At 43.5% G+C, this 12,068-nt stretch overlaps 2 protein-coding genes across 2 annotated transcripts; one reads left to right on the forward strand and one right to left on the reverse strand.

Annotated features, from left to right (window-relative positions):
* The first annotated feature begins 8,378 nt into the window (after positions 1 to 8,378).
* LOC6526540 (Golgi-associated plant pathogenesis-related protein 1) lies at positions 8,379 to 9,151 on the forward strand. The gene is made up of 3 exons (XM_002087614.3): positions 8,379 to 8,667; positions 8,729 to 8,955; positions 9,005 to 9,151. The coding sequence occupies exons 1-3, from the start codon at positions 8,470 to 8,472 to the stop codon at positions 9,090 to 9,092; spliced, it is 513 nt and encodes a 170-aa protein (XP_002087650.1). The 5' UTR covers positions 8,379 to 8,469; the 3' UTR covers positions 9,093 to 9,151.
* Positions 9,141 to 10,289, reverse strand: LOC6526541 (venom allergen 5). The gene is made up of 3 exons (XM_002087615.4): positions 9,687 to 10,289; positions 9,383 to 9,609; positions 9,141 to 9,320 (listed from the first exon to the last, which is right to left on the reverse strand). The coding sequence occupies exons 1-3, from the start codon at positions 10,200 to 10,202 to the stop codon at positions 9,176 to 9,178; spliced, it is 888 nt and encodes a 295-aa protein (XP_002087651.1). The 5' UTR covers positions 10,203 to 10,289; the 3' UTR covers positions 9,141 to 9,175.
* Between the last annotated feature and the right edge of the window lie 1,779 nt (positions 10,290 to 12,068).

A 12,068-nucleotide genomic window follows, 5' to 3' on the forward strand; every position in this document is an offset into this window, starting at 1 on the left:
GATAATAAATTCTATCAGTTTAAAAAATTATAACAAAAGCCATGTTAGATTAAATGCAATTATGATTACGAATTTAATTTACAGCGTTGCTATTTCAACCTGTTAGATACAAATTCGGTAATATATATTGCACTCTTGAGCTGATTTGTTGTTCATTAATAAATGCATTGTGCTTCCGTTGACACTGACTTGCCTGTCGGCAACAGAAAATTGCATTAATCATACGCCCCGTGGGGTGCATGGTGTTCGGTGTTGTACTCGAAGTGCCATCACACATTTCCTCTACTTCCTTCCTGGCGCCCGGAGCATCCATCAAATTAATGGAATTTCATATTTGCCTGGCTCTTGTTCGCCCGCCAAAGAAATTTGTTTATCCAGCTAAAATGCTATCGAGTTCGTAGCCCCATCCTCATGTAGTTAGTTCTTCTGCCCGAGCGTGGCTATTAGTTTTTTTTTTTTTTTTTTGTATTTTTTGATATTTTTAATAGAATTACTTTCCAGACTTTTGAGCAGCATAGCTGAAAGTGGCCAGCGGACATGGAGCTGCAGGCAACGAACAAAAGCAATTTAAAACGCTGACTCATAACCGATGTGGCCGCAGAAACAAGTTTGTTTTAAAATTCTATTGAATTAAACCAATTTGGTATGCAAGTGGAGCGAACTCTCGTGGGGATTAGGATTTTCTATTTAAGTTCAGCGGCACTGGAAAAATCGGCTAACATCATAATTTGTAAGCATTTGAAACGGTATTTACCTCTTCTTTCAAACGAATTCCTCTTTTCGCGCAGTGCTGCTTAAATTCCAAGCACGTTTCACCCACGCAGTTCGATGTTTTAAACGCTTTTCAGGCCAAAATTCGCATAGAATGCAATCAGATAGTCATGCACTTGGCGCTTGGTCAAAATGCCCAACGGGCCGTTATCCCTGTCAACAACTATCGACCCCAAAGGTCGAGGTGAGAACGTTATTTTGGGGGTAGTTGGTAGGGGTCAGGGGTCAGGGGTTAGGGAAATGGGTAGCAGATACGACTGGCCCGGGGGTAAGTTAAGCTAATTTCGCCAGGCGCTGCATAGAAGGCTGCTCTGTTCGGCCGGCAAGTCAAGTGGCTCGATCCAAGTGAGCATTGCACTCGCCCAATTAAACTCGACCGGAATCCGGGCAAAACCCTTGACGTGGCTGCAGATGGGAGTTACTGGCGGGAGTGGTCATTACTCATGGTTATGGATACTAATCGGATGCACTCGGAAAAGCAGTCGTATTTGAAGGTTTGAACAGCGGGCTTCCACAAATGGTAACTTCCTATAGTAACTCCCTAAAATTAATGATAAGTTACTCTGATTCTAACTCTACCTTAGATATACCTTTAAATATTTTCCAGCTTTAGCTCGGATTTGCCCGTTCAAGCCAGCATCTCTAATCCTTGTACCTGGCATGCAAAATTTCAGTGCAGCCGGCAATTGAATGATAACACAAGCAGCAGCTGCACCGTTAAAACTAAATTGGCGACCAAACGACTGCGTGTCTGCTGCTCCCCACTTTCCACTTTCCACTTCCCATTACCCACTTGCCACTGCCCATTTTCCGCTTTCCATGGAAAACGCCCGGTCGAAATCTGTGGGCATTTTTGGCAGCAAATTGAAATGAAAATCTCGCCGCGGTTTTCTGGCTTTGTTCGCCGCTTGGCCAGCGGATGAAAACTGGTGGCTGGCTGATAAAGAAGCCGCGGGAAAGGGGAATCCTGGCTGGGGTTTAGTGTCAGGAGGATTCCAAACAACACAAGAGGGAATTATTAAGACTGTTTTACATTCGGCTTGGTAACAAAAGCTTCACCAATATTTACTTTAAGTAAGCAATAATCAAGCTATGGCGCTAGTTTACCTATAGATGAATTCCTGGGTGAATTGGTTTTGCGGAACAGCCTCAACAGTGGCCATAATAGTCCTTTTCCCGTCAGCCCGGCAATCTGCGATCTATTCATATCGTAAAATACAAATGCAACTGCGACCAAAAGCACCGCAAAACTATTGCCAGCGATGGCGATAGCGTTGGCTTCCTATTCGCAGGATATACGCAGCCATTTCCGGCGCCATAGCTGCCAGCTTCCGCTTTACCTTCCTCCTACACCAACACACCACCCACTTGGGCACTTTGATGGGGGCGCCCCGAGCTGTCGGGAAATCTACCGTCTGACCCCCCCACTTTCCCCACTCAGCTTATCCCCTCTCAATCGTCTGGCGAACGGCAAATGGCGAATGGCAAATGGAGGCTTGACTTCAAGCGATGGAAATTTTAATGCGCCAATGCGCAATTTATGATTATTTCATGCTCATTTTAATTCGCCCATTCAGCAGACCGCTTTAAAGTGGCAAGCAAAATGGTCGTAGTGCTCGGGTTGCAGCTGCTGGAATGAGATAGCGGCAGCTTCTCATTAATTCCATGCACGTTTTTCCCACGGAAAAGTGGGGCAGTGTGAAGCGGGGAGATGCGAGGCCGCTAATAAAACAAAAATGGAAAACATATAAATCAGTGTCCTTGGCACGTGTCGCTGTCGCTTTTGCTGTCGCTTATACTGTTGCTGTTGCTGTTTCTGTCGTCGTCGAAGTCATTGTGTTTCCCAGGTGTAGGCCCCGTGGGTCAACCCAAAAGGATCTGCGCCCCAGCATCGGTACCTCGCATCCTTGGCATCCTTGGTATCCTTGCTATCCCCATCCGCATTACCACTTTTGGACTTGTGCGCTGTCACGTTGCGAATCTCACGAGGGCAAGCACACGCAGAGAAATGGGGAGTCCAAATCACGGTGTCGAGGGGAAGGCGACACACGGTGACACAACACGCGTGCTGCTACACTGAGAGAAACAGCTAAAGAAAACCATTTGTACTGAGAGCCTGGCATATAAAGGGATGCGATGGAAATCAATGTGACTGAGTGTTATTTAGCGATTCAAGTAGGAAACATACATATGGATGAGCTTCCAATGGCTTCGCTTTTTTTCAGTGCATTACAAGAGCACACATACACTCAGAAACACAGGGGGTTCCACGGAGGCGTTAAGCAAAATGGAGCTGTAAAGGGTTTGCCCCTTTGGAGATGTCCTGAATTCCAATAGGAGGCGATTTCAGCCAGTGATTGCATTATAAATTAAAATACGTCAACGCAGCGAATCAACAGCTGCTACCCTTCGTCCTGCCAGGACATTTGGAAAACCCACCAGATGCAAAGCCACGCAAGCAAGGCGCATAAGAAGCATTAGTTGTCACTGTTTTCCATGGGAGAACTGTTCCAATTTAAATAATAGCCCAGCCATTAACGCCAGAAATCAGATAGTACAGCATTTTACAAGTTTATAGTTTACAAGTTTATAGTTTACAAAAGTTCAGGTGGCCATAAAATAGCCAAAAGAGAACCAAGGAAAATGTGTAGAATTCGATGATATGTAATACCTGTGTGCTGCAACGATTGGCTTTTTAATTAAACGCTGGCAAACTGAGGCCATGTGCAATGGCAGAATGTCGAAATGACAAACAGAACCGAGGAGCTCACAAAGCGAGCCAATACAAATATTGTTTTCCCTGGGTTTCGGCATTTTTACAAGGATACAAGCGTACCCTTCAAGGATGCCAGGATACCAAGTAAGAAAGGTTCAAAGTCGTAGCTACTGTTATTTGTCCGCTCATGCGGAGTATTTAATTGCATCCCAATGGAGCGCACTTGGGAAAGTGCAACGAGAATCGGTAAACAGCAGAGGAAATGGAAGGAAAAGTGGTGGAAAAGCTGGGAAAAGCAGGCAAAAGCAGGGAAAAGCTGCAGAAAGAGTACACGTGCAAGTGGGTTGAAGTGGGTAATCGAAATTTTGCCGAGTCCTTCTTTTCAAGCAGACAAAGTTGAAAAAGGGCGAAAAAGCGAAGGATGCAAGGGACAGGACTCCGCTTTCGCTCTCGAGGGGAACACAACTATTTGCCAGAGTAAACAAATATTTACATATGTTTGTTGAAATTTTATGCATCGCCAAGTCCTTGCATTTCCCTGACAGTTTCTTTGTGAACTTTCCGGTTTTGACAAATTAGTTGGGGAGCAGTCAGCTTTTCACGTACTTTTCAGGTACTGCACAAAAGGAGTCCTGATGTCATGATGTCCTGATGTCATGAATTGAATAATGCAATCATCTCTCAGATTTCTTAACTTATTCAATTACTAAAGAAAACCACTTTGATCGCATCAAAAGCTTAACGAAACCCATTAGACTTCACTTATTCACCTAAGACCTTTGGCCCCACATCATAATTCAACTTTTCATCTGCTCAAACAAAACTTTGAATCTAAATTCCGGGGGCGGAAATTGTGAAATAAATTGAAATGCAAGGCAGGCACATAAATTATTTGCCAGTCAACAGCTGAGGCAAATAAATAAAAATGGAAATGCATTTTTTGGTCAGATCCTCAAGCTTGGGACATGTCTCGTTGGCAAGTCCATAAAACTATCAGCAAATTTCGGTAGAATTAAAATATTTATGCACTGTACGTGTGCCACATGTTTATGTGTCCCTAGCTGCATTTTCCATTTGCAATTTTCCACTTACCATTTGCCTCTGTCTTATTTTCCATTCCAGGCAATGCAGCAACATGATTTGTTTATTGTTTTAATAAACGTCACCCATTTTCTTGGGCTTTTAAAGAAGCATTTCGAATAGGCTACATGTGCGTATGATTAATGTGGCATTGTCAACTGAATTCAAAAAACACGCCTCGCTCTTTCGCTGCAAAACTAAATGGAAAACGCAAAGGGCAATGGGGGAAAATGGGAAAATGGAAACTTTCAATGCAACCAAATGCAATGCCACAATGATTTATGGCCCAACTTGAAAATGGACGATTGTTTCACCCCTTTCGGGAGTTGGCATCCCATGGAAATTGTGGAAAATTGTGGAAATTGGTGGGATTTCGGGGGGCGGCGGGGGCGTGTCCCGCGGTGCTTATGGCCATCGCCATTTATTTAAACGTACGCGAACATCGAATCGTGCTGCGATTTTCCCCGATTGCAAAAATTGAATTATACCCATTTGATGAGCTCAATAAAAACTGGCAGCTGCCTTTGCCAATGAAGGCCTCTCAAAAAGTTGCATGTTCTGTGGAAAAAGCAGTGTATGTTTCGTTCAGCCGCCGTCATGAGTATTATGAGATTAAGGCTTATGATAATTTTTTCACTACTTGTTGCCCCGTTTAAATCGCCATTGCCAGCTGTTGAACTGAAGTTTTAAATCCAGTGCCATTTATCTGGTTTCAGCCATCACCACATACGCACTTTTCCACATCCACTTTGAAAACTTCCACCGCCGATTGACGCGATAGCTTTTAGCCAAGTTCATTGCATCAGAAGGCAAAGCCAATAAAAAAGGCGAAACAGCGCCATTTAGCCGGAGGTAAGGCGATCTCCGTGCCACGGTAACTCGCTCAATTGAATAGACAAAGGGGGGTGCACTCAGTTGTGGCGCCCCTTATCCCCCTTTCAACATCCAACTTTAGGTGCCCCTTCTTCACTCCCCCTGCGGAGGAGGTGGCATGGCGAACAGGCGCTCAGAAATCGCAGACAGGTGCTCGGTGCCCGGAATTCAGCCGAAAAGGATGGCGGCCCAGTGACAGCGGATTGCAGGGGATCAGGGGGCGCCCAATCGAGGTTTACTACACTGCGAGAAATAGTGAGAGTTTCACTTACCACCACTCAACGTTTGATTTTCTTTTAAGCAATTATTACAGCTTGTACTTTAATGGTTTATCCTGTGTTTAATTTGTGGGTTTACAATTGATTTAAATTTACATTTTATTAAATACTTTCCTTCAGTGTAGTGGTAGCTTAAAGTAGCAGCCAGCTGTGGGGCAGAGTCCTGAAGTTTGGCGACGGCGGCCACCGTTAGTAATCCACTTTTTCGTACTGCTCCTCCTGCTGCTCCTGCTGCCTTTTTGCCTTCGTTTTGGGCCGCAAACATTTTAGCTTTTATGGCCGAAAGGCGCAAAATATGACTGCCAGCCAGACTTTGTCGTCGCACACATGCAAATGCAATTTTCAAAAATTTGTCCGCCCAAAAACTCGTGCATGAGAATGTGGCTCGCAAAAACGAACCCAAAAATTGTTCGTTGTTGTAGTTTTAAGTCGCTGGATGCCAATCCCCAATCCAAAGCCCAAAAGCAACAAATTGGCAGGGGCCGCGGAGATATTCAGAAAAACTTTTCGCTTTCCGATTTGGTAGCAAATTTTATGTCGTTTAGATGGAAAATTTCCATTTGACTGCTCTTCGCGGGTATCAAGGATTCAAGGAGCTCTCAACGAGCTTTGTTTTCCTCGATTTTTCAGTGACTCATTGCTGCTGTTGCATTTTATCGCTAATTGACATTACCGAGGGTCAAAGGCAACTGGAATGGCAGCCGACTAATTGAATTCCAGGTGGGCGGTAAGTGGAAAAGCGGAACAGGTATTCATTAACCTTTGGCACTTTGGTAATGGGTTTAAAGTGTAAGTGATACTAAACGGTGCGGAATGTGAAGTTTTTAACATTTGAAAGCGATTTAAATGCGTTGTGCAACTGGACGAACACATTAATAAACGAATGCTTCCAATGAAATGTGAAAACAAAAGTACATTGATTGGCAGCAGATAAGATTTTTGGGCTTCAAAAAATGAATTAAATTTGGAAAACTTATTAGACTTGTAAAAACTGCTCTTGTTTTTTTTGCATTCCTGTTTTGTGTGGCCAAAACATGGGCAATTCGCATCAATGGGAATCGGAATTAAAGGCAGCATCCGTATGTGCAATCGAGTGCATCCGGCATCGGATGCCGTGTGGTTGATGGAAATGCGAGCCTGTTTGCCCAGATACCATATACAATATACAATATACCAGGCACCACCTCAATAATGCCCGTATGCTCGAAATAAGAGTGCGAGTGTATTTATTTTGCGTATGGCGCGCACTGTACCCTCCACTCGACCAGCAGCAATGCATAAATAAACGAAACCAAATTTGCGAAATTAATTAAATCGACAGCAAAGTAACGTGTGCGCTTTGCGTTTTACGCTTTGACTGTGGCCAGCTTACAACCCAAACAATTCGGCCGTCCAACCACTGAACCACCTAGCCACCCAACCACCCAGCCACTCAACCACCCAACCACACATTTTCCAACTCCGATGCCACCGAAAATGTGAATTGTGCATTGTGCGGATGACGCGACTGTGCAACGCGATTCTGGCAGGAAACCTGAACCATGGAAACCTGAATGCAGCGAACAGGCTTAAATTTTATTACAATATTACCAGAATTTCTGCAAGCGGCTTTAATGGCGCGACTGTAGAGTAACACACCATCAATTGAATAATTATTATCATTTAAAACTATGTGAAACTGGATTGAACCTTAGTGATTTCCCTGACATTGAAATAATTATTTATTGCCAATTAATCCAATTGGCTTTATATCCGTTTAGTCTGCACCACATTAATATTGTAGCTTAGTAAACTATTTTAGCCAGCTTTAAGCCTGTGGCCTAGTACCGAAGTACTTATACACAAATACCCATAAATCAATGAGCTGGGACATAATTTAGTGCCTGCTACATGAGTATATCAAGCGCCATACTGCGGCACACAGGATAATTTCAGCGAGTCAGCCTGTCCTGCGGCTATATCCTATATCCTGTATCCTGTATCCGCCTATCTGTACATCTGTACATCGGAGCACCGGCTTAATCTCTGCCGGGAGCAGCGACATCGGCCGGTCGGTCCATTGATTTGCATTTGCACAACTCATTAGGGATTCACACTTGGAGCCCCCTTTCTCCCCCTCCCCTACACACACACACAAGCACATACACGCTTAAATAATTTAATATTCAGAGTGTTTCGACATCGAAATTTGCACTTCGATGGCCTGCGCTGCGTTGCGGGCGTTTGATAAGCGCCCTCCATGTGGGCCAACACTCACATTATCCAGCCCGATTCAGGCGGCAATTAATGCCACTCCAATTGCTTGATTTGCCTGTACCTCGGAATGAGGTAGCATATGGCTGGATGGCGAAAGAATCGCCGGCTCATTAATAACCAAACCCAGGGACATGAATCACTCATACGTCACGTTGGTTAATCCCATCGGCAGCTGCAGAAGAACGATGTGTGATACAGTCAGTCCAATTGCCGTCAATGGATGTGAAGCCGTCACCCACAGCCTGTGTTTGCGGTATCAATCACAATGCTAATCCCGATGTTTAGGCCAGATTATGAGGCGGGTTGAAAGGGTTGTCGGCTGCAAACAAACTCTTGACTGATGGGCGTGTTATTTAGAACACAGAGCTAATATAAATAGACTGCCTTGTGACTTGAAAACAAACTTAAAAATGGTCGATCAAGCTGGCCAGCTTAAAAAGTCATTAAGTAAATTCGGTTAACTGGATCAGGGCGCCAGCCAATCCCCCAAGAAATATGGCCAAGAGATCCGTAGCGCCCATACCCAAAACCCACGAGCGCACTCCTGGTCCCAGGGGTCAGGACACCAAGGGCAACAACGAGCTCTTCCTGAAGGAGGTCTTCAATACCACCAATAAGTATCGGGCAATGCACGGTTGTCCAGCTGTAACTATCAATGCTGAGCTGAACAAATTGGCTCAGGAATGGGCCAATGTAGGATGAGGGTGGTGAAAGAGTTAACTAGTTTGTTTAATAATTTGGACCCAATTTCCAGCATCTGCGGGATCAGAACACCATGGCGCACCGACCCAATCCCAAGTATGGCGAGAACATATTCCTCTCTGGGGGCATGGATGTGACCGGTGATCTGCCGGTGGAAATGTGGTATCGGGAAATCAATAGCTACGACTTCAACAAGGCGCAGTTTGTGCCCACCGCAGGACACTTTACGCAGCTCGTTTGGAAGTCCTCCACGGAAATGGGTTCGGGTGTGGCCCGAAAGTGAGTATCATATCCTATCCTTATTCTATTTATAAATGTTTTCCCATAGAGCGGACAGAACTTGGGTGGTTTGCAATTACAATCCACCCGGCAATGTTGTGGGTTTGTTCAAGGACAATGTGCCGCCCAAGAAATAATCATTGGATTTCTATGATCAAAATTATAAGTAAAATAAATAAGTAATCTAGGTCTAGTATTTTCTAGTTTTATTTATAATTTTCTACTTGTGATGTTTCGATTCTCTAGTTTCCTCCGCATCCAAGTCCGATTTAAGTAGCAGTTTTCTAGGCAGAACATTCTCCGTAAAATGATCGCTTACATTTCCAGGCGGGTCGTAATTGCACACAATCCAAATGGAGCGAACACTGTATGAAAAATTATGTTAGTCTCGGAGTTTTGTTAGCAGAACACTAGATTATAAACCCACTCGCATGCCACGCCCACTCCCAGGAACTCCGTCTGCCTCCAAACCAACTGAGTGAAATGCCCAGTGTACAAATTAAAGCCTGGCTTTAGGTAATCGTAGTTGTACTTTTCTTGGTACCACAGTTTCAGTATTTGCTCCACGGAGAATTTGGATCTACGGACACACACTATATTCTCGCCATAAAGAGGAGCAGGTCGAGTTTCCAGTTTATTGTGATCAGCCAATTGCTGGGGGGGAATCAAGTTTAAATGAAGTGGGTTAAGTTTCACAGTTCTAAAGCTTATTTATTAATAATTAAACCTACATCTGCCCACTGCTGTGCATAGGAACAAAGTTTTTCGTCCATTTTCAGGGGATTGGCGTTGTGCAGCCTTCGGTACTTATTGGTTTCCCTTAGAACAGTTTGTTTTATAGGCCCAGATCGAATTTCTGGCATTTTGTATTCTTCAAATTTCTTACATATCGAATTCCTATCTTTTTTAAGCTTTTTGGACTGAATAGATGTTTTGCACTTGGGAGCTGCGCATTGTAAGCATTTTTTACATTGAAACTCGTTATCCTTTTTTGTGTTAGGTGAAAATTTCACTGGCAGAGACCTCGTGGAATTTGTGGACTGTGATCTTTGGACCTCACAGGCTAAATAATTCCGGGAATTGTGGTAAATCTTAAAGGGTTTACGGCAAAAGGGCGTCAGGCAGCTGCGACACTTTTCCACATCGCGATTGCTTGAATCGCAACCAATAAACGTAACGTCATTGTGCTGAATTAATTGTAAAGGACATTTCCCTGGCAACTGAGCGTCTTTCGTTTCATTCTCCATTTAATTTTATATATTCATAGTAATTTTGAGAATTTTTTAGGTTTAAATTTGTTAAAATGAAGTAAAAGAGACTGGTGGCTGGTGCCATATTTTCCTAGACATTCCGCTTTCGCCAGCGCACTTTATCCTGAGTTCCCTTTTTTATTAATATTAATTCAGTTTTTTCCGTTTATTTTCGCGACAATTTCGCGTCACACATCATTAATTTTAAATTTCTGCCATAAATATCAACGGGGCGTGGATGAGCAGCGGGTGGTGACGGGTCACAAAGGTGTCAGCTGAGGTGAAATTATGGCAGCAACAAGCTCCTCTCCTCTCCTCTGTGACCCCTGACCTCTGACCTCCGCCGAGTTAGCCTGCTTTTTGATTGACTGTTTGTCACTTGGGCATGAAAATTAAAATGGAATTTTTTACGCCCGCAGTTTTTGGGGACGGCTTTTTTCTAGCGGACTGTGTTGATGAATTGATGCAGATAAAAATATTTATGATTCAATTTTAATTTTGAGCTCAGATCGTTAGGTTTATTGCACTTTTGTAATGAATTTATAATGGATGGATACATTTCAAATATAGTCACATTGCAACACCTTTTCAAATCTCTGTAAAATCAGAATCCTGCGCTGATTCGTATAACCCCAACATTTTTCGACTTGCCACTTTCTATATATTGCCATATTTTGTAGACGCGTAACCGTAACCGTTAACCCAATAAACCACTTTTAGGGGCGACAGACTTTCGCTGTTGGCTTCAGTTTCACACCGTCAACAAGTGACAAGCACACCATCGCAAATATCCATAGACACACACACACACACCAATATGTACAGGTATACGTATACGTAATACGTGTTACTGGCATCACGTCAAAGTTGGCTGGCGTGATGCCACAGAAATTCCCGCTGGCTGCAGCAAAAGCAAGTCAACTGAAATGGGGAAACGGTCAAAACAACAGCATAAAAATTGGTTAAATTTAAATTCACACACACACACACACACTCACTTACACATTCGCAGCAAAATCCCAGCAGAAAGAAAACGTGATCATAAGGGCTGCCCCAAAAAGTATTCTATGAATTTTTATAGCGCATTTTCGGGTTTTTTTTAATTTCCACAAGCTGGTAGAAGCGAAAAAGGAACCAGAAGGTTGTCCTGATGTACGTGATGAATCCATATATTGCACTACTGAAACCATGTCCTCCCAGAGGTTGCAAAGGTCCTATTTTCAAAAATAAATATGCTAAAATTTAATTAATTTTAACAATTTTCCATTTTTTTTATTAAATTATGATTTAGTGTTGACCTACAGAATTGTATTAAATTAGTTGCGGTTTTGCTTGATGAAGTTCGGGAAACAAAGTTAAATCTATTAGGCACAAGCACATGCGACGTTTTAATTACAGAAATGTATGGCATACGCCAAATGAAATCCAAATAAAGCTGGAAAATCCATATGGCTTTAATATTAAAATTCCAGCTCTGGAGGGAATAAGCCGCATTTACCACTTAGTTTCCGCAGCCGTCACACAGAACTCCAGGACTCTTTGTGCGATTGTACACCTCGTCGAATGCTTAAATGCGTTCAACTGTCAAAAAGCCGCAGACAAAAGTTCAATTTAATTACCACAAAAGAAAGTGGGCCAACAAAAGGTGTGCAATTTCCATGCGGAGCCCAAAAACTTCGGATCGCACTGTCTGCCAATGAATCCCACCGACTGCCAATGAGTTTCACAATGTAATTAAGCTGACAGGGGAACTTATTTCTCTTCTCCACCCCTCCCCCTTCCCCCGCCCGTTAAGCAGGGGTGAATGAGGTCAGGGGGCGTGGCAGAAGGAGGCTGAGGTGGAGGCTGTGGGGCAAGAACCGA

The sequence above is a fragment of the Drosophila yakuba genome, chromosome 2L, assembly GCF_016746365.2.
Source record: "Drosophila yakuba strain Tai18E2 chromosome 2L, Prin_Dyak_Tai18E2_2.1, whole genome shotgun sequence".
Lineage (NCBI taxonomy): Eukaryota > Metazoa > Arthropoda > Insecta > Diptera > Drosophilidae > Drosophila > Drosophila yakuba.